The 23,602-nt window shown below is 40.2% G+C and overlaps 1 protein-coding gene across 3 annotated transcripts in view; it reads right to left on the bottom strand.

The window, feature by feature from the left end:
• The window catches only part of septin12 (septin 12), a 55,167-nt gene that overhangs the window by 10,685 nt on the left and 20,880 nt on the right, over nucleotides 1–23,602 (bottom strand). Inside the window, exons 1-3 of one of the 3 annotated variants that reach the window (XM_081609575.1) lie at nucleotides 16,835–16,971; nucleotides 6,847–7,242; nucleotides 3,220–3,348 (exon numbers count right to left, since the gene is read on the bottom strand). In XM_081609575.1, the coding sequence (XP_081465701.1) occupies nucleotides 3,220–3,348; nucleotides 6,847–7,242; nucleotides 16,835–16,871 (562 nt within the window). In that variant the 5' untranslated portion in view covers nucleotides 16,872–16,971. Of the gene's footprint in view, nucleotides 1–3,219; nucleotides 3,349–6,846; nucleotides 7,243–12,639; nucleotides 12,855–16,834; nucleotides 16,972–23,602 lie in introns of those variants that run through there. The other 2 variants (XM_008415624.3, XM_081609574.1) reach the window with 2 other exon arrangements.

The following is a 23,602-nucleotide window of genomic DNA, read 5'->3' as shown; positions in this document are numbered from 1 at the left end:
GTGCTGGCTAAAAGGTTCAGGCTGATTTAAAGCCAGAGCTGCACTCTATGTGCCACGGATCTATGTGTGATGACAGGATCTATGAGTTCCTTCACTGAGCCAGAGTGTGTGTGTGTGTGTGTGTGTGTGTGTGTGTGTGTGTGTGTGTGTGTGTGTGTGTGTGTGTGTGTGTGTGTGTGTGTGTGTGTGTGTGTGTGTGTGTGTGTGTCTGTGTGTGTGTGTCTGTGTGTGTGTGTGTGGAGAGTGTTTGAGGAAAATTAAGCAGGTAAAGACTATCATTTAGAGCTTAAGTCGTTATTGAGTAAGCACACAGGAATCTCCTCTTATCGGAAGCATGACAGCAAACATCTGGAAACAGAGTATTCAGATTTCCACTAACCTGTAATAAAGTAGGCCTTTGTTGTTGCCATTACAGAGAAGCATTTAGTTTCATTGGAAACAAAAGCATGCATCTTCTGGTTGTGTGTGTGTGTGTTTACTTGTACATACTTTATATAAATGTCCACTTTCCCAATGTTTGCCAACAAACAGAGGTCATTTTCCCAGTCCTCACGTTTTTTGCAGTTCTACTGTGCTCTACTAGTCAGAGACACGGCGAGAATGAACTTATGACTGCAGAAGTAAAGAGAGAGGGAGAGAAAGAGAGAAGAAGAGAAGGAGAGAAGGAGAGAGGGAGTTGGAGAATAAGAGAAAGAGAGGGGTTGGGAGGTGACTTCATGCAAACGTGCACACTAATGTGTTTTAGCAAAAACCTGCTTTTCTTGTGAACACTGTCTCATCCTCATCAGCACCAAAGACTACTGCCTCTACCATAAGGATCCTGCTGATTGAAATGATGAAGAAAAAACACAAATCACTTCTCGCTTTATTTTTAATGCCAGAGTTTATGGAAGTTCATTGTGCAGCTTTTCTATACTCCAACTGGCTGAGCAGTACTGCCAACATTAACAACCCTTTAAATGCCAACAGGAAGTAGAAATTTGGCTTCTGTATTGTTTCTCCTGGCAGCATCCAGTGAGCATTTTCTTTGTTGAAAATACATCTAAACATATCTGAATGTACCTGACACACAGTACCGCTGTGCCCACACACACACACACACACACACACACACACACACACAGTACCCAAATGCACCGCTGTGCATTTGGGCTTTTTTCGAATTTTTATTTTTTTAGCAGATGTAGAAGTGTTTTGACCAACATTTCTGCTGTTTGCAAACTCAAAACCTCACGACTACAAACAAACCGCTGTCCAAGGTGTCCAAGTTTATGAAATGGTAGTCAGTATCTGATCCCTCTGGGTTCTGTTCACAATCGTCTGTAAAACAGATACTTGTTTGGATTTTTGGAGTAAATCATCTTGGCACCGTTAAAGGAAAACTGTTCATCAACCGTCATCGGTGGCTATGCTAACTAGACTTAAAACTTTCCTTTTTGATAGCATTGATAGGTCAACTGGCTCACTTTATCCTGAGCTATTTCTGTAGTTATGCTCATTTGTTTTGGTCAGAGTTGGGCTGATTTCTGATGTCAGTACCGTCAGACAATCTGTTTGTGAAACAGATTGTCTGACACATGCAGAGGCTTGGTGAGAAAAGGTGGATATTTTTAAATACTGTGGTGTTTATACGTGGTTGTCACTTTGACCGGCGGAGGCTCTGCGTTAGTAAGGAGGAAGTGAGGCGACAATATGTCTTTGAGGTGTTTTTATTCAGGAGCTCCAAGTTACACCAACACCCTCTTCTCTCTTAGTGAAACAAAGCAGCTTACATTTATACCTGAGGCATGTTCCACTTACACCAGGTGAAGGGGTGATCAAATAAGAACAAACAACACTATTTACACAAACCTAACAACAATAAATGATCCAACAAATATTTATATGCATGCAAATTATTAAAACTAAACTATTCTAAGGTCAATCAAAAAGTAACGGTAACAAAATAAATCCTCAGAGTGTTACCCCTCTTAATGGAAGCTGGTATGTTCCAGGAGCATTTGTCTCCCTCTCTGCTCCACCTTGCTGAGACACACCCAGAAAGGTAAGTACTCAATTAACTCAAATTGACTAATCTAAATCAAAACAAACTGACATTCCCCCCCCCCACATTCTCTGAACAGGAAAGTTGCCAGTCTCCCTACCCAAAAAGAATGTTCACAAATTGTCAAAGTAACTGAAATAAAGAACTGATACAAAATACATTTGAACTGAAAATAAATAACATAATATCAATAATCAACATGGGATGGAACCCCTGGTCTCCATCACAGTGGTCCTGACTCTGCTTCTGTTAAACTTTAAATGTAAGCTGAAAAGTTCATAACAAAGAGGAAATGATGAACAATGTCAAAGAGAACCTGAACTGCAACTGTTTGGTCCTGACAGAACTGGGCTATCAGTTCATCCTGAGCTTTTATTTTTACTGAATCTGTGTTCATTCCTTGTGAACTAAGCTGTTACAATTCATAAGTGTCCATTTGTAAAATGATTTTACAAACTATAACTTCAGAAAACTACTGCCATACACCTCTTCCCGCATATTCAGACGTTTCTTTGAACGTTCAAAGATTAGTACGCATCCATGGTTAAACAGACGTGTCTTTCAGCATCCAGCCCACGGTGGGATTCCTGCTTATGACACAAGCAGCTCAGGGAAAAGAGATGTGAAAGCAGGATGTGGGAGCTGCCTCTGAATAGATCAGTGGACAGAAATGATTCACGGGGGCCAGAACAAAGGCAAGAACACAACACAAACAAATAGTGTTGCTTTCCTCAGGTCGACTTTCTGGAGAGTGTAACTTAGCGGAAACACTGAAGCTTCAGGTGTGATCCGTAAGCGTGTGTGTGTCTGTGCATTCGTTTGTAATACCGTGTGGGGACCATTTTCTTGACACATACTACGTTGTGGGGACCCACTGCTCCTTGTGGGGACCGAAGCCTGGTCCCCACAAGAGGAAATGCTGCTTTTGGGTCAGAGGTCAGATTTAGGACTAAGGCGTGAATTGTGTTTTGGTTAGGGTTAGTTACGTAAGGGTTAGGATAAGGTTTATGCTGTAGCAATGAATGGAAGTCAATAAAAAGTCCCCGCAAAGATAGCCACACAGACGTGTGTGTGTGCGTGCGTGCGTGTGTGCGCGCGTGTGTGCGTGAGCGTGTGTGTGTGCGTGTGCGCGTGTGCGTGTGTGTGTGTGTGTGCGTGCGTGTGTGTGTGCCCACCATGACTGACTGCATGCAGTTTGACAGTTTTGGATATCTTCTCTTCGTAGTCAGGTGTGCAGGACTTCCGGCTGACTTTTGACTTGAACAGCGTGTTGACGAGCGTAGACTTCCCCAGTCCACTCTGACCTGCAAACAGAAGCCATTCAGCCTCCGCTCTGATAAAACCGTTTTTACAGATGGCCTGGGCTGAACATTTATACAATTACATGTAGAGAAAAAACAATAAAAGGCTCCTGCAGCAGAACAGGAATACCAAGATACCAAATCACAGTTCAATCACAGCCCTCCCTCTGTTACCTGATTTATCAACACTAAGCTCACCAGACAAATTAAAAAAACAAAGTATGCATGTGTGTCAGGAAAAGTTGCATAAAACAACAAGCAGCCTGAATGTGAGCGATGACTGAAAAGAATAACTTGTGCACACTTGGTAAAGTTTCAGTTAAACAGCAGAGGAAGTGCAGATCATCTAAACTGTGTGTTTGCAGGAAAGTGCAAATCGGCCCAGCAGCTTTCTAAACCACTTCCTCACAGAGTCACACTTCCTCTTTCTATATGAAAAGTGAAATAATCTGTCAACAAGTAAAAGGCACAGCAGCACATAGCAAAACATGCACATTCAAATAAAAATACGCAGTTGCTCCTATTCTAAAAAATTCCAGCTTTACCATATATTCCTAATTTTTTTATATATAAACTCCAGGTAACACTTTATTTGAAGGGGGTGAATAAGACTGACATGACACTGTCATAAACATGACATAACACATGTCATGAACATGAATAAGCCTTCATGAATATTTATGACTGTTGTTATAAAGCGTCATTCTGTAAATTATAACACTTTTAATACAAAGTTGACATTATTCAAAATGTTTGTTATGACAACTTGACATTAACCAAGAAATCATTAATGTTTAAACTTTACCTTTAATAACATAAAGTTACCTAATTTTTAAAGTGCAATCAGTAATACTTTTATAACAAATTTATATCAGTAATGATTTCTTGGTTAATGTCAAGTTGTCATAACAAAGACATTTTGAATAATATCAATTTTGTATTAAAAGTGTTATAATTTACCAAATGACGCTTTATGACAACAGTCATAAATATTCATGAAGGCTTATTCATGTTCATGACAGGTGTTATGTCATATTTATGACAGTGTCATGTCACTCTTATTCACCCCCTTCAAATAAAGTGTTACCAAACTCCATAAATTATGACCAGATCTCTGTAAACTTATCATAGCATCCCGTTCTGATGTATCTTATTTTTCTAACTGTAGCATGAATCACATCTCTTAAATCCAACTATCAAAAGCAGGAGCTTTGACTGGAGTATTTAATGAAGCAAACACTGTTGCTTTAGTTTGTGTTTCAGTAACTTTAACTTCTGCAGGGAAGATCCCAAACATATGGAGGGAAGGTGTTAATGTTCTCCCACATGTGTGTGAAATGACCTTGAAAAAGTTTTTCCAAAAGGTGTTAACAGTTGACGACTTCAGAAAAATATCCCTTAAGCTCAGTTAGGTCGGAGATAGAACTTTTTTGAAAATCATTCCTCAAAGTTTCACCCTGGATTCAGAAGCATCGCTCAAAACCAACAAGTTTTCAAAGTGTGCAAGAAATAGACAGAGAGCAAATCAATAGCTTCAAGCAACAAGCAATAAGCTTTGGCTGCCTCGTCATTTACAGTGATAAAAGTATCAACTACTTTCTGCTGCTGCTGGAAACCATTTAACCTCCCATAAAAACAAAACAAAAAAACAAAAAAAAACTCTGGGTCTTTGCAGACAGGACTGTGGCAGTGGAGCATCTTCAGATCCAAACCATGAAAATCACAACTTGAGCTTGGAGTTCTGAGCAGGTGAGGTTGTGATCATTACCATCACATGAGAAGCAACAGCCCAACACACACAGCGTCATGGTGCTTCACTGTCAGCATGACGCAGGACTGATGTGGCCTCGTTGATTCCTCTCAGGGAAAATCTGATTTCATTTTGAGTGTTTTCTCTTGATTTGTGTTAAGCTAGCTTCTGTTTTCTCCATTTGAACCGTGTTCAATGTTTTATTTGGAAGATAATTTCCACTGATGCTTTCTGCTTCATTTACTTCCTGTTTCCCCTGTCACACCTTAACTTGAGTGACGATCGCTCTCATTTCATACAGTTCTTGTTTTCATTCTTTTATTATTCTCATATCGTCAGTGGGGCTTGGGTTGCTAGGTTTTTTTGATTAATGTTTTCTTGGATGTTCCTATCAGTACTAGTCTGGCTGTTCCCTTCCTGAGCTATGCTGCTTGATCCTAATCCAACTTCGAAGGCAGTCTGGCTTTCTCCCATTGGTTTGGATTCTTGTGGCAGGAATCCAAGTCAGCGAACAGACGGAGAAGTTGTGAACGATGACGTTGATTTTCTGATCTGTTTTAGAATCATTGTTTACAGCTCAGAGAATTTCCGGTTAGCTTCATAGTGTCAAACTGGTGCGTTACAAATGTTGGCAACTGGGAAAAATTAAAACCTCAAAAGAGTTCACGGCTCCAGGAAGTAAGCGTTTCTCTATGAAGCAAAGCACAGAACAAGCAGCTAGTTTTTACCAGGTTACAGCACCTTTCAATAAATCTTTCTTAGCGCTGGAGTTTTCCTGGATTTGGTACTTTTCAACGACACAAATCATGACAAGTAGAGATATCCCCAACAATCAGAAACACTCATCACAGAAAACAATTTCTGCCCACTGTTCTCCTGTCCATCATATTTCCTGCAGAAGCTTTATGTTTTTGGATGGTTTTCTTCACCTAATGCGTCCAATGAACTGCCACCATCATGCTGCTAACGCTAACCAAGCTCTGCACTGGTGGTAGCACAGTTCTGTAGAGGAGCTTAATGGACATCCTAAAATCTACATCAGTGGAGCTTACCCTCTCATTATGAAGCTCTGGTTGATCTGTTCTCTTTCAGCGGCAAAATTCTCACAGTGCAAAACCACCAAATATTTTTGGTCCAGTTTCTATTGCAAACATTTTAGTACCGTGCACTTAAAATTAGACAAGACATACTTACAAACAACTTTTTAGCAGGATGTGGCAGCTTGTTTTAGGCTAATAATTCCTTAGTATTTGTTTTAAAAGGTGCTAGTTACACTGACAGATTATGAACAAGACCTTTTCCCATATTAGACCAAAGATACTTGATAAGATTTTGTGTTTTTCCAGTGTAGCAGCAGTGTTCCTGCATGTGAGGCCATTTTGATGCCAAGTGATGATTGGCAGCACACTTTCTTTTTAGATATCTATCGCCAACACTCCAAACACTCTGTCTCTCTGTTATAGCAACCGGCTGGCTAAACAAACAGTCAAAGTGATTTCAGCTGCACTGACTTACTACTTCACCTCCACTGATGATATTATCTTATCATATTGTGTCTTGATATAAACAGTAGTGCAAAGTCTCCAAAACACAACATTTGAATTGTGTTTCAGTAGTAATGAGCAGATTTGTCATTGTAAGGACTGACATCATTTATTGGTCAAGACTTTGACAACACTAGTCCTGGTTGTAAATTTTATTCTTTTTCATATGAATATGTGTGGCTTTCTGTTTGTGTGTTGTTAACTCACCAACCACCATAATGTTGAACTCAAAGCCAGCCTTCATGGTCTTGCGCCTCATTTGGTCCAGAACCGCCTCGATGCCCACGTAACCAAACAGGTCGGTGCCTCGGATGAAGCCGGTCTGGAAGCCGGGGGCAGACTGGCGAAGCTCCAGCTGCACCTCGGCCTCCAGCTCAGACTCTTTCTTGGTCTCTTCGATTCCCATTCCTTTCTCCTTCCCGATCTCCTCTGGCTCCACATGCTCCTCCTCATGCTGACCCTTTTCTGACCTGGAGGTCTGGATGTTTTGGTGTTCGTGGTTCTTGCCTTCATCCACTTGCTCGTCTCCCATGATGACGCTCTCCTTATCCCCTCTCTCCTCCATCAGGCTCGGCGGGGCTGTCAGCAACTTTCTTGCAGGTTCTGAGAACATGGAACACAGAACATGGATTAGATTTTCTGATCCAATAAACTCAAGAACAATATTGCCTGTACGAAGGAGAAATGAGAAAAATGGTGTGTAGTGATAGAATTGGCAAGGCTGCTTTCTGATACAGGATTTCAGGATATCTACATGTGGAGTGGAGAGTACTGACCAACTATGGTGTGACATTCTATATTCTATAATAGATCTGCCAATCGATTATCAAAACTAATTAGAAACCAATGTGACTTGATAGGGCAGGCAGACATGTTGAGGTCATGGGTAACTATATGATATGTAAGAAAAATTCAGAAGCCCATGAACGTCTGGCATTGAGTAGTTTTCCATCCATCCATAATCAGGCCAAAAGGGTAACAGGTCCATGGGGAAACAAAGACACCTCCAGCTTAATTCTGAGAGATCCTACATTGTTCTCAGGTCAGACAGGATATTTAGTTCCTCCAGCAAGATCTGAGTCTGAAACCCTAAAGGGAAGTGATTATGAGGCATGCTGACCGCCTCAACTGAATCCTTTCAACTCATCGGCTCCATTTCAAGATAACCCAAGACGGTGGAGCTGCTCACCCTTATGGGTTAGGTTAGGTTAGGTTAGGTTAGGTTAGGTTAACCCTTAGGGTTATTTTGATTTGTCATGTTTTTTTACCATGCTGTCATATTACTACATCATCTGTTTGACATTGGACAGCACAGCAGAGCCTGCTGCTGTGGACTCGGTTCTGTCCATGTCACAGACAATGTCTCTCCTTTCTGCCCTGCATATCACACAACTAGGTTCGCTGAAAGTCATCCTCACTACTCCTAACATTTTGTCACTTTAGGAAGGAGCAGAAGGTGCTTTGTGAGTGACCTTTACCTTACTAATGTCAAATTTTGGAAGAGTCTGAGAATTTGAGAAAGTCTTAAAAGTTTTTCCTAAAATGGTGACAGGAGGATGTCGCTCAGCAGTTCAGTATCCAATACGGCTGCAGTCTAAACAAGTATAAACTGCCTGTCTGCATGTCTATCTGCACACAGAGGAGCCAGAAATTTAACTGAAGTTTGGACAGCACTAGTTCAACATATTTTTACTCAAGTAAAATAAAAAAAGTGATTAAAAGCCAACATAAGTTCTGAATAACAATTTAATTTAATCTTAACACCTTTAGAAATGATGTAATCAGATTTTGTGAAAAATTCTGGTATTTTGAAGACTAAATCATTACAAATAAATAATATAATAAAATAAATTCAAGCAGGAGACTCTTTTTTCTGAACATATTTTTCAATACAACAAAACCAGATAAAACTAACGCTTACAGTAGTTAATGCTGTAAGCGTTAACTACTGTAACGCTTACAGCGTTACAGTAGTTCTATAATACAGTAGTTCTATAATACAGTGGTATTATAGAACTGAGTAAAATGCTTTCATTTATGATTTATGGTCTTAATCATATTTCACATAGCATGAAATAATAATTGTGTTTTAAAAAACTCACTTTATCATAAACTGTGAATGTGCATCTGTCTCATGCATTTTTGGTTAAAATGTGATTTTTCTTCATTCCCTGTAGTTACTTGTGTTGGGTGGAGTATCCAGAAATTTTACTAAAGTAAGAGTAGTGATATTTCATAATGACACAACTTAAGTCAGAGTATAAAGTGAAATGCAGTTAAACTACACCTAAGAATAAACTTTTTCCAAAACGGTACTCATGTAAATGTGATATAATAGTAAAGGTTACACACAGTGCTTGATATTATGTATTTATGATCATGTAAGAACATGGAGACGAAAACACTGGCACATGGCTAGCAGCTCTCAGCACCATCAGCATATGGTGTAAACCGTTTACAATAAACGTCACAAAGAAGGAAAGTTTAAGGAGTCAGTACTTTTCCAATCTCTTGTAACTATGAAGATGTGGAAAATAATAAGGCAGCATGCTTATGTTGCAATTTTAAAATGCTTTATAAGTTTTAGGTACAAAAATAATTCCTGTGAATTGTCTTTAAAATGAGGAATAGACGACACCCATCCCACAAACACACACAAAGTATTTCTTTGAGGCAGTTTCAGGAATTTGGTGTCAGTTTTCTGAGTCAGGGTGTTTTTAAATAGTTCTCTTTCTCATCTCCAGAGGAGTTTTTGTTCTAATGACAGCTCTGCAGAAAATCCAAAACAGTTTGAAAGTTCTAAAAGAGGCCAGATTTATGGCTCCAGTAGCCAAGTTTACGTTTAATTGGACAATGACACACACACAGGTAAAGAGCAGCTATAATTAGCCTCCCCGGGTTTAGAGCGCGTTCACTCACACAGCAGCATGCTGCCTCGCAGGACTTAGCTGAATGAAGCCTATCGGCTCCGGTCTGCATGTGACTGCATGTATCTGTCTGTGCTGTAAGAGGATTGGATGGTGCTGACACCCCCAGCCCCCACACTTCTTACCTTTAAGCTCTCGCTGTATGTACCTGCAAATACACCAACAAAGTCATGTAGCATGACTGACACGTGTGTGTACTGTGACTCAACAAGATGCGAAAAGCAGCTGTTGCCTTGGCCCACATGCACAAACGATGCGCGGTGGAGCACAGAGGCCGCTGACCGGTGTCAGTCCGCATGATTTAATCAGCTATAAATATCCGAGCGCACACAGAACAGAACTAATCCTGCTGAATCCAAACAGACCGACACACTCAGACAATGTTGTGGCTTTACACAGGAACGATTTGAGAAAAAAAGGATTCATTCTGATCCTCAAACATCTCGCTGTTAATCGACAACTGGGACAGAGGTCACTGGTTCAATAGGAATGATGACTTCAGAATGAGTTAGAAAAATACAGCAAATATGTTCTCTGACGGGGTGCAAAAACACAAAATCTTACCAAGTACTTTGGTCTAGTTTATAGTGAAATATCTAATTAAATTTGAAATAAAAAAAAATTAATGCAGAACCTTATAACATCATCTGCCAGCGATGATGTTTTTAAACTTTAAGGTTTTAGTGCCTCATCTTCCAACATCAATATCAAAGAAAGGTATTGCTGCTGCTGTGTGTATTGTTAAAGCTTCTTATAGCTCATCTTCTTGATTTAAATTATTTTATAACGGTCAAATAAAGGCCATTAGTGCCATAAAATAACTCTAATTTCTATGGATGCACGATATGATAGGCATGGTATCGATATCGGCCATTATTAGCTGTAAAATGTAATATCAGACCAATAATTCACCGATATAAAAGGCGTCAGATATATATGATAAACCAGTGACAATGATGCCTGCAGCACAGCACAATGTCAAATTTGTGCTGTTTGAGTGTTGTCATTGTCTTAGAGAGCAAATGTCTTGAATAAATGTGACATTAAAAATAATACATTTAAAGTGTTTCATCATTTTCAGCCTGCTTTTTAGGATTTACATTTGGTACCTGGCTAAATTGACAAAGATAATACAGTATTTTAATTCCACAGAAGAAAAAGCCATATAGTTTCAGTAAGTAAGAATATTAAAAAAATGTCGGTTTTGGTACTGGTTATCGGCCAAATGAGTTTTAGAATGTCGGATATCAACCAAAGATTCAATATCATGCATCCCTACTAATTTCTTTTGACTTTACACAGCTGACTTTACGTGGTGTCATCACTAGTCATCGGGGAAAATCCGATCTTGTTTTCACCTTCACTGACCGACTGTTGAAGTGTTGATTCATTTCTAAGTCCTGCAGTACAGCTGGAAGTTAGCAGGTGAAGATGCACTGCAGGACTTATGTTAGCTGTTGAGCACTTGGATTCTATGTACAATGCAAATTCCCACTTGGGTTACTGGTCTGCATGTGACCAGTAACATGGTAACATGGACATCTCTCCTTGGCCTTGGCTGACCACATGCATACACACAGCTAGTCAGGTTATGTGCATTTATACACAAACTGTCTGTGTGATCTCAGTTGTTTAAATACGCAGTGACCTCCAAAAAATGTTGAAGCAAGCTCAGACAGAGCACACTTCCTTTCATCTTCAATACATTTCTATTGCTCTGATGTCTCCAGGTGAATCAGTTTGACTGATTCAAGCATCATCAGTCACATGGGTTTTCCCATTTTGAAGCAAGCTGACACACAGTGCACTGAGTCAGAAGCCAGTCTGGTGTCAGGGGGAACATCATTATCTGCCTCTGAAGAACAGAGATGAATGGCAATCAGCTGCTTCTCACACATACAAAAGACTGAATACAATGACAACTATGACAGACTACACCAGTGGTGTCCAAAGTCGGTCCTGGAGGCCCAGCATCCTACATGATTTAGGTCTCTCCCTGGTTTAACGCACCTGGATCAAATGATGGGTCATTAGAGGCGTAAGGAGAACATTGACCTGCTGAAAAGGTTGTTATACCACCAGGGAGAAAACTAAAACATGCAGGATGTCGGCCCTCCAGGACCGACTTTGGACATCCCTGGTCTACTCAGAAGCAGGAAAAATAAGATCATTAATTCAACTACAAACTCCTCTTTATAGATCACTCTGACATTTCACATCAAACAAGGTGAAGTGTTTTCAGATCATGAGGATGAAGTTGCAGAACCAAAGCACTGTGGCCTGCAAACTGCAGCATATCAACTCAACACCAGGCGCTGAGCTCTGTGTTGACATCTTCATACACGCAGGTTGTGGGAGTATCGTGAGTATCATTTATTTCTCTGCCACTTAGTGACATTTTATAGAACGCATTAACAGCATGCTCTGAAAGGGGCTGCGATTGACTACAAACAAATGTGCACATGTAACTCCACAGAGTAAAATATAAACACAGGAGAGATCCCAGAGTTATTTTGGTTTGAGCATAGTAAGAGTTAATGAGCCCAATCAGAGATCACGGTGTGATAAACTCTTTAGAATACAGGATCAAATTAAATTATTATAATGAGCACGTTGTAATTATTTTCCTAAAGAAAGCAAGTTTCTCTGTTGGTGGCCTGAAAGTTGAAAAAGTAAAATATTTGCTGTTAAAATGATTTTTACTATTCCCCAAAATGTTCTATATTGTAAAAAACATATTTAATTGTACACAAATAGTTTCCTCAAAGGATTCTGTGATTATTTTAAATATGTTTTAAAAATAAGCGAAGCTTCAATAAAAATAGAGCACATGAGTTTCGCTAATAAGCATAGACTTTAAGAAAACAGTTCTGGCTCTGAGGACCTGTTGCAGACAAACGGAGCGCAGGCCTTCTCTTCCCCCAGCCCCCATCCTGAGAGCCAGAGTGTACCAGTCCCATCTGCTTTCATTGTTAGGCCAAAACACTAAGCATGGGATATCAGGGACTCTCCTTCGAAATCCATGAGGGCAGAAACAAAACCAAAGCAGCCATAGGAGAACAACAATTCCTACCTTTTTTCCGATCCACAAACGCCAGCACAGGGAATCCCCAGTTGGCAACGGAAGGCCTCTAAACGCAACCCCCCAAACCCGTTCTGGAAAAGTTTGTTTTTGGTAACAGTGAGGAACTCTTTTTTCCCCCTCCCTGCTGCCTCCCTTTGGTTCTCCCTGCTGTCAGGAGCAGAGTGAAGAAAGGTTGAGAGACAGAGAGGGAGAGACAGAGGGAGGGGGTGCAGTTGGACCGCAGCCCCAGGATCTATTCACATGTAAATGCCCCAAGGAGCTTGTACTAATCCCTGAGAGGAGCAGGACTACGCCCTCCTCCCCCGTCAGGATCACTTACCCAGCAGTGACTGAGCTGTCAGCCGGAGAGCCATGGATGCTGCAATCACCACTGATAAACAGCTCCAAGTCTCTCTGACATCACCCAGTTAGATCACATCAACAGCTGCTGGGTTTTTCATGTGGTCAGTAAAACTGTAAAGCAATTTGAGGTGCAACTTAGAAAATCTGTGTTATAGGCCATTATTTAGTCTGGAGAAGGAAGTGATGTTCTCTAAGTAGCAGTACAGAGGAACCCCTCCAGGATATTGCGATGTTTTTTATGTGACTGTTGCATCCTACAATGACAGACTTTGCATCACCTATTTGAACAAGATGTGATCAAGGTTGCTATTATTTTAAGCTTTATTTTAATTTTTTACCATAACATGGTTTTACAAAAATTTTTATTGATTTTGTGCTTAAAATGCTGCCAAACTGGTGGTGTGACCTTTTCTGTTTCACCTACAGATTTCACTCCATGCTGCTGTGTTTTTTTTTTTATTTTGAAGCAGCAATGAGGCACCAAGAAAAAACCTGAAGCATCTGCTGCACAATTTACTGAGCAGGTTGTTGCTAGGGTAACCACAGAATGGCTGAGTTCGTTGATGCCAGTCACCTTTCTCAGCTGGCCGTGAGAGGTTGAGCCGCTGAAGTCTTTGCTCTGCATACATCTCCCAGAATGCTGAGCAGTTGTGGATCAGAGCTCATTGAATATTCTATCAGATGTATTATCTATTGATGTTGATCAAGTGCCTATTGTGATTTGTTGTCCAGCTCTAAGTTAGATGTGTTTTTTGCATGTGGGAAGAATAAAGTCATGATTCCAGGTTTGAGCTGTCGTTCTGAAAGATCTCCACTTGTAGCCGTAGGTAACTGCAGGTCTAAACACGACGTAAGAAGAACTCACCGATAGTCCCCTTAGCTCCACTTCCTGCAGCGAGTTTAGTTTCAACAGTGTCTGCATGCAGTCCACATCCACTGTGTCAGACAAGTAGCACAGTGAACTCTGAACTAGACTCTGCATGGCTAAAAGTATGGTCAGACAAGGTGGCAAGTGTGGAGAAAATAGTGTTTGGTTTTGACAAGTTGACAAACACAGTGGTTATGTGGTTTCGAGTGTCAGGTTGGGGTCTCTTTAATCTTACAGCATACAGGGTTTCACAGACATTTCCATACCCAATGAATTATTCCAAGGTGGTTTTTAAATAACACTACTACATTTCATTCATATTCCCTCCATCTGTCACATATGCCATCTTATGGCAGGACCATTGAGGGAAGGATGCTTATCTCCAGCGGTCAATGGGTGAGAGGCGGGGTCCACCCTGGACAGGTCACCACTCAAAGGGAAATATAGAGACACACAGGATGGACACACTCATAGCTAAGGGCTAATTTAGAGAGACTGAATAAGCCAACAGTCAGATTTTCAGACCCTGAGAGGAAGCCTGAGTACCTGGAAAGAACCTTGGACAGAACATCTAAGAAATACCCCAGGTCGGGATTTGAACTCAAGACATTCATGCTGCAAGGCAATAGAGCAAGGGGTAGTACAAGACTGCGAAGTTAAATGGAAATTAACTCGGTTTTCACAAACTTACATTTAGAGACTTAAAAGGTCTCTCAGCAGGATGTAGAGTAAACTTATCACAATTTGATGAAACACATGATGACTGCAGACCTGTGTTTTTCCACTGAATGAATCTATTAATGTCTTTCAAATCCACTGAAACGTCCAAGCGACTCATATTTCCACCTATGATCATGCACCAGGACATAAAAAAAAACAATCTGGTCTTTATCTGGTTCTAAAATTATTTACAACTATCCTCTAGAGCACTGTAATAAATGACATAACCTCACACTGACAATATTTATAAAACAAAGATGAGGCCCAGACAGAGAGAGGCTGTGTGTAAAAAGTTCCCCTTTGCTTATTCCCTCAGCTTTCAGACAGGAAGCATCATCCAGGTGCTTCAAATCAAGTTCACTTCATTAACTGTTACAGTTCTGCGGTCGGCTGCTCTGTAGCGCACCATGATACAACGCTGCACTATAAAAACAGCAGCGATCGCAGAGAAGCAACTGTTGCTGCCATTGATCTGGTCATCATTCCACACAGCAGCCTGGACATCCCAACAGGTTCAGCCCAACGTCAGAGCGTGAAGCTCAGAGAGAAGACCAGAAACCAGGAAGCTGCGCGTTGCATCTGACTAAAGCTCAAGACTTCTGCAACGACATCCTTTAAATACAACGAATCTAAAGTAGAGATGTTTGACCAAAACACATGGAATACACCAGCACAAACACCAGTCGGAATGACTCTGTGTCCCAAAGTACTCTAGAGTCCAACATGAGACCATCTGCTAATGATTAGGACAGGGTGAAGTCCTTTGCTTTATAAATATTGTCCAGACTGATATTTGCAGTGTAAGGAGACGATAGGCACCTATTTCCGCTGGGTAAACCATGACAACATGAAGATGATTTGGATTCAAATATCATTTTTTCAAGAAGAGACGATCCAATATTTTTCATAGGAACATGGAGTCCACACTACTCCGCTAGACTTTACTTACACTGATTTAGTTTGGTTTAGTTTGCCCTAAACTGGAACTGGTCCTTTAAACCGATCTTTAGCAAACTATAAAGTCTTTTTTAATGCATCCTCCAGTATACAAAACCACACACTGCAGATTACGGGATATTTATCACACAAAAACAACCTCAAAAGTCTCCAGAAATGCATCTTAACCCCACAATTTCTAAAAAAAAAAAAAAATACATGAAGTCATCGAAGTTCTTCAGTGAGCTGCTTCTGAGAGACCGATTTTTAAAAACAATTTTAAACATTCTTTTAACGTGCAATACAGAATGCTTTTTCAGACTGACTGATACAGTTTGTTTAATAAAACCCCTCATGCATTAAACTTTGTTTAGAATTTTTGTCTAATCTAACAAGAGGCATTAATGAGTTTTATTCCTTCACATTCTGAAGGATCATGATTTTGTTTGGGTATTTTTAACAACTGATGGGATTCAGATTATTCTAATCTGATCCTTGACTGAAGGGATTATAAAGGTTTCCAGCTCAACACAAACAGAACCTGGATTATGATCGGTGCTGTAATAAGAAAGCAGGTGGTGTGTGTAAATGTCAGGGTGTTTTGACCAAATGCAAGTTATTCTGGTATCTCAAAGGGCAAAGGAAGAAATCCACTTCTCTTTGCTGCTTTATGTCTTCTTTAGAATGAATAAAGATGCTTTTTTATTTCTTTAATTCTATGCCTGGAAGTGTTTCATTGTTTTAGATGTAAGAAAGTTGAACTTATATCCAAACATAAAAAAGAAATAATCATACTATGTAAACAGATTAGAATCTATTTGAAGTCATGGGTTAAAATATTTTATGACTGCTTCTGGCTACAAATGGATAGCTCTGAAAAATAAATCCATATTTTTATGTTTAAATTAAAAACTGAAACAATCCAGGATTCAGAGCAAAGTGAAAAGCGTCATACATGCTCTTTTCTAATAGCAGTTTTTGACCGTTTTCTGTTCAGTTTCTGTACAGTTTTGCTTAGTTTTGTGAGAAATGAAATGCACAGAAAACCTAATTGGAATAGTTAGATTGTCAAAAAGAATTACATGCTTATTTTTGCAGACGGTGAGAATGAGAGGCGTTAAAAGTTATGCAATGTTCAGTCAGTTTGCTGTGCTTCCTGAGTGAAGAAGGAAATTGTCTCACATGCAGTCTAGTTTTCATAATGAGCCTATTAGAGTCCAGAAAGTCCAGCAGTGCCTGGACAGCAGCAGCTCAGGTAAGACAAAAACATGGAGCCGTTAAAAACAGTAAAACAGGAAGGAGAGAGCAGTTCATTACCTGGTGTGGAGGCACAGCTGTCTGCAGTGACACACATATACAACTGGGCAGGATGTCATATCACTGTGTGTGTGTGGAGAGGCGTGGCTGCGTGTGTCGGAGTGTGTGTCAGAAGATGACACATTTCCTGCTAACAGGAGAAAATGGTTTCCTGATTAAACTGCGTAACATTCCCCCTAACACGCTGTGACATGGCCGTCCAGAGAAGCTGGCCTGGCTCCAGCTCCAGCTCCTGCAGACGTCTCAGGCTGCTTGGAGCGTTTCACAACATCCAACATGTTTCATTTGGATTTCATGTGACAGACACACTCATAGCAGTAAAAACTGTGGACTTCCTGGGGTCTGTTTGTGGCCCTTTGTGGCCCTTGGCAGCAGCTTTGTGGCTCCCACATGGCTCCCTGTGGTCTTAACCACCGGAGTTCCACACTGTTGGGCACAGAATGAACACAGCATCATATGAGCCGGTAACAGAAACGAGCCACTGGCAAAGACCAACCTCTTCCTACCTAATTTGCACTTAGCCATGATGGACATAAGAAAGCTAACTAGCTAGCTAGCAAGGCTATATTAGCAGCTCAGTAGCCTCAACTGCCTTGAGACAGAAAACTGTATATATGAGAATATACAAGACTAAATAGTCCTGCCCAGAAAAAAATGTAAAAGGGCAAAATTGTATGTATGTATTCTCCAGCCATTTTATAGTACAATCACGTAACTACGTCGCCTTCAGTTGTTATAAAAATGCTTTATGTATATAATATAAAATATGACTCAAATAAATTTAACGCCTTGAAATTGGGTCTCTGTCTCCTTAAAAACTCCTCCTCTTTCTGAAACTCCACCTTCAGGAAGTCATCACAACATGGCTCCTTTATCAAACCTGAGAAGTAGCTCCTACAATGAGCTCAGCAGATTACAGTTCCATCAGCTGTTTGCTAATTGCTGCTGGCTAGTTTGAAGGAGCTGAGTGGAGGAGTGCTTCTCTGTGAGGCACTTGGAAACTTGGAAGCTGCAGTACTGAGGAGGAGCTGCGTTCCTGAATGTGGGGCGAGGTCCACTCAGGAGGTGATTAAAAGATTTCAAAGAAACCTTCCACGTATATTTTTGATGAGGGAATAACATTATATTATGATGTAAAGCTCATAAAAGTCAATTTTACACAGTACTGCCCTTTTAAAACCAGTGATTATTTGTGATGCATTTAAGGCCAATGTACTTTTTTATTTTTATCATAAATTTAAGACATTTTAAGGCCTTAATTTTAAAAGACTTTTTATGGCTGTGGATCTCTGCAGCTCCTCCAGAGTCACCATGGTCCTCTTGGCTGCTCCTCTGCCCGTTCAGCTGGACCTCCATGTGTTGGTGGGTGTGCAGCTGGTTCATCCTCTCTCCATGTTCAGATATAGTTGTAGAACTAACCCTTGTTTAAACTTCTCCATAGCAACAGTCTCCTTGGTCTCCATGATGCTGCTTGTTCACTAATGTTCTCTAAAGGTCCTCTGAGGCCAAGTATCATCATAGAGATGCTCTACATTGTGTTAGTCTGTTACATGAAATAAAACAAATGAAAGTTTTTAGGGAATAAATACTTTTGCAACATGCAGGTGTACTCTAAATTCATTTCTAAAGCTCTTGAAGTTCAGCTTCTAAAATGTTGGTCTGAGTTTACGTTGCGGCCTCAGCAGCTGGCAGTAGATCCTGAGTGGGAATGGACTCTGTCTGGGTGGGTTTCTCACTATTAGTTACAAGCAGCTCATTATAAATACTCTGATCCATATAGCAGCTGTTCTTAATAATTCATTCTGTTTAAACCTAATATAAACGGCCCCTCCTGCCACTGGGATAGCCCCCCAGAGTGAGACAGATATAGGCTGGAGGAAGCAGCTACTCCGTATGACAGGATTCTTCTGATAATTTTCCATGAAAGCCATCAGTCAGGTTCAGATTCAAATACAGAAAGTTTCCTTTCACATCTTAAAGTTTCTGGCCTGGTGGTCCAGTCAGCATTTATCAGACCTCAAATAGCTCCCCCTAGAGTCACAACCTGCTCCACACAACTCTGAGACAGCAAGCTGCAGGAAAATGTGACATTGCACAGACTAATATTGCAATTAGCTATATTGTGCAGTTCTATTCAGTCACTAGATCCATATAGATGTCTATATGTGTGCATTATAATGTGTTGGTAAATCTGTTTTGTTCTGTGGTGAGTCAGTTTGTAATCATTTTGCTTTTATATAACAAATTATGCATGAGTTTGTTCTTTAGCATAGAAATTGACCATACATATGAATACCACAGAACAAAGCAGGCCACAGCGCACTGCATTCTGCGCCATTTTAATTACACAGTTCTGATTGTTACCGAGTAAGCAAGTGATATATGTTGATAAAACCACATAGGGGGAAGCATTAAATACTTTTTCACTTCTTTCTACTTGTTTTCAAGCAGACAAGTAGCGGAAAGTTAATTGTTTCATTCTCTGTAGTGTACGGATGTATTATTTTCTCTTGTTCTTCTGGCTACTTGTTTGCTTTTATAAAACATGTTTGAAATAAATTATTTCCATTCATCCATTTTCTATACACCTTGTCCTTAGTGGGGCCCAGAGGGGTGCAGGTGCCCATCTACAGCTAATGTTCCAGGCGAGAGGCGGAACTGGACAGATCGCCAGTCTGTCGCAGGGCAACACAGAGACCTACAGGATACACAACCATGCACACACACACTCACACTTAGGGACAATTTAGAGAGACCAGTTAACCTGACAGTCATGTTTTTGAACTGTGGGAGGAAGCCGGAGTACCTGGAGAGAACCCACCATACACAGGGAGAACATGCAAACTCCATGCAGTAAGACCAGGAATTGAACCCAGAACCTTCTTGCTGCAAGGCAACAGAGCTACCAACTGCGCCACTGTGCAGCCCAAAATTATAATAAATTATTTCAAAATACAAATATAAAAAAAAAACTGTGTTCAAAACCAAACCTTAAAAAAAATCTCACTGCCCCTGTCAAGCTTTCCTTTACAGGTTCAGCCAAACAACTACCACTAATGAACAGCTAGCAATGTAAACCTATTCTAGTTATTATCCTGTTTTTACAGCTAAGTAATTTGCTACTTGGAGATTTTTCTTTTGTTGTTGCTAGAATAACACATAACTTACTGTTTATCACTGAAACCTTTACTTCACAACAAGAAGTGTCAACTATCACTTTCAGCTGTAGGGGCTGACTCATTTTTAATTGACTCCTGTGCGTGAGGAAATGAGAGCTTTACATTCCTCTGTGTGTGTGTGTGTGTGTGTGTGTGTGTGTGTGTGTGTGTGTGTGTGTGTGTGTGTGTGTGTGTGTGTGTGCGCGTGCGTGTGCGCGCGCATGTGTGCGCGCGCATGTGTGTGGCCAGCCTTATATTTGCTACACTGTAAGGACTATTTATCCAACAAATACTGTGCTGTGAGGGCCGACTGGTCTTTATGGGGCTCAAAGCCCAGGCCGTAAGAAGATGCGCTGGGGCTGGGGGTCAGGGGTCAGGTTTAGGACTAAGGTGTGAATTGAATTTAGTTTAGGGTTAGGCTTAGGCATGTCGTGGTAATAGTTAGGTTTAGGGTAAGTGTCAGTGTTAGGCTATATAAATGAATGAAAAATGAATGTGAGTCAATGCAAAGTCCCAGTGCAGATAGAAAGACTTGTGTGTGAGTGTGTGTGTATCATGTTTGTGTTTATCCTTGATTCTAAATCAATGTGTCTCCATTGTAGCAGCTGGGACATGTATGCTGCAAGTAGAGAAGGGGCCCTCATCAGATTTTAGTCTCTGACTTTAGTTTATATCCAGACAGGAGAACTTTTCAATCCTTCTTCAGCTGTTCAATGTTTTCTGTGCCTTTACAAGATATTCTAATGATGTCACAATTTATTATATTTTGCAGAGTAGTGCTTAAGATATATTTGAGTTAACTGCCTGGGTAATCAATGACTGTATTCCGGCCAAAGAGTAAATGCACCGCTGTTGGCATTTTCAACAAGGTTGCTCCCTGGTCGCCAGCCGTGCAGCTAACACAACTGGTTTTCGCCAGTGGACAGCAACGGCTCTCCCTGTACCCCATCATGAACTAGTGTTCATGCTTTTTGGCTGTATTTACCCAGAATGCACTGCGCTATGGCCTGATTCCTGCTTCTGAAGCAGTCTCTGGTCTGCTTAGTGTTCACATATCGTTTGGAACCGGCCCAAAGTTCACTTCAACCAAAACTAGATCTTGGTTTGTTGGCAAACCAGTTTGCTTTCACACCTCCCCAAACAAAGCAAACTTTCTAGACCAACAAACTAGAGTTGGATTACAGTGGACTGAGCAGAGCTGGTGGGAATGCACCATACAGTAAGTAGACTAAGGCTCTTGCTCAGGGCTGACTGTTTCATCTCTTCTCAACATTTCTCGTTTTGGGTATCTTAGATAATATAAGGTATTTAACGCCTATGGAAAGGTAAAATATTCAGTAACACTTTATTTGTCAGGATGTGCATAAGACTGACATGACTGTCATAAACATGACATAACACTTGTCATGAAGATGAAGGAGTCTTCATGAATGTTTGTGTCTGTTGTCATGAAGTGTCATTCGATAAGTAATGAGACTTTTAATGCTTTAAAGTTGCATTAAAAGTCCATTAAAATTGTCAACTTTGCATTAAAAACATTCATGAAACCTATTTCATGTTTATGACAGTTTCATGTCAGTCTTATGCACACCCCATCAAATAAAGTGTTACCAAATATTCTTCATCAAAAGCAGGATTACTTGCTGTACTAAATGTGTGTTAGGTTTATTGAAATGCACCGGCAGCTTGGAGTGCAATTGTAAAACTAAAGAGAGTTAAAGATCCAGATTTGTGAATGTAACAGTAATACTCAGAGGAGCTGACAGAGGTTTGGACTCTGCAAACAGTGAACTCCAAAGGTCTGAACGAGGAGCTGATATTTCTGATGATTCTGTTTTTGATTTCTTTTTTATCCATTGTATGAATTTGTTGACTTAGTGATGGAATGTACAATATATTGTTCTCACTAATTGAAACGTTGCCTGTAATGCTCCACACAAACGTTTCCTTTTGGGCTGACTGATCTACAGATATAGAAGATAACTGCATGATTTATGAGGACAGCAGAGATTTTAAGATGTAGAGCCTGTGATGTGATCTATCCGCCTGATTTACACTCAGTAATCTAAAATCATAAAATCATGGAACATCATTTAGTAAATCGTCATGTTTTTATTGCTGTAACTCAACTTTAACAAAATAGCTTCAGTCAGCTTCCTTTCTTTTTCTTCTCTGTCTGCATGACAAGCAATAAACTCTTAAATACATGATTTATTAACCTAAATTTCCTTGTAACTTTAGGTTTTATTTGAGTGAGGTAACTATAACAGTGGATCCTTTGAACAAGCGCCATCTTGTCTCTTCAAATCATCTCTACTCTTATCATCGTCCATCCTTGTGTTACGGGGGTTCATATAACAAGCTGAAACAGACAGGGGGAGCTAATCTTATCTGCTGCAGGAAACACATTTAGAAGCCTTGAACCAACCAACTGGACAGGAAACCGGTTTCTACTCTGAGCTAAAGGAAGGAAAAAGTAGTGGCCTGAAAACAAGGCAGAAAGGAGGTTTCCTTATGAGAATCTAAAGTTGGGTGTTTCCGTTAGTTGTGCTTAAATAACAAACTCTCTTTCACTTTAGGATGAACTATGATAGACAAAATCTATCATAGTTTAGTATGTTTGTATAGATTGTGTGTAATAATTTTGCAGCCTGATACATTTTATCCAGAGTCTATGCTTTTTAATGTCAGAATAATTCATCATTCGACTGTCTTCCACAACCTGCAGAATCATTTATGGATTCAGACAAGTTAGGACAGAACATTAAAGCATGTCCAAAGAATTAGTTGCAGTTTAAGATGAGACTATGACTGATGAGTTAACAGTTAACATCATTTATTAAACCTTCAGACTCCATGAAAGCATAAGGGAGACGCTGGAGTGTAATCAGGTGAAATGTTGTGATTGTTGTGAAGCGTTTGTCCTCAGGAACCTCTCAGTCTGTCTGCTTTTTAATAAATGACCGACCGCTGTAGGAAGACTTAGAGAGTGAAATGCTTCCACAACATTACAGAAACTAAGAGCGCACTCCCGATGGGATTACTAGTTAAATGATTAGTTTCATTACTGGTTTATTTCATTAAAACACACTGACAAAAATATAATTAGAACAAAAATAGCCTCTACCTGTTTTCCTGAGAGAGCGCAGGAAGGAAGGAAGGAAGTAGAAGATTAGGCTCCAAGAACTTTTTATAAGCCTTTAATGGGAACAAAACGATCTGAGCAAAGCACCACATAGAGAAAGATAGTAAGTCCAGTGTAAACACCCATTAGTTCAAAGCAACCTGTAATTCACAAAACATGAACACATCAGCATGTTAAATGCTCTAAATGGAAACTTGTGCTAGATCAGATTGAGAATGGTATATATTCTCAAACATATTGAGTTGTTGATGAGTGAGTCATCAACAACTCACTCGGATTTTGATATTTGTGAAGCGTGTACTTCAAACTACCAATGGATAGATGGACACACGGACAGAGGGACGGATGGCTGATCTAACTCTATTCCACTTCAAACCCAAACAACTCTAAGATTATTCTGCTGGTAGATATAGCAGCAGAACAGAAAAGGCCCAGGGCAGTTTGTGGGCCTATCACTAACCCTAT

The sequence above is a fragment of the Poecilia reticulata genome, chromosome 8 (genome assembly GCF_904066995.2).
Source record: "Poecilia reticulata chromosome 8, P_reticulata-male-v2, whole genome shotgun sequence".
In the NCBI taxonomy this organism is placed as follows: domain Eukaryota; kingdom Metazoa; phylum Chordata; class Actinopteri; order Cyprinodontiformes; family Poeciliidae; genus Poecilia; species Poecilia reticulata.
This window is presented reverse-complemented; position numbering and strand designations above follow the sequence as displayed.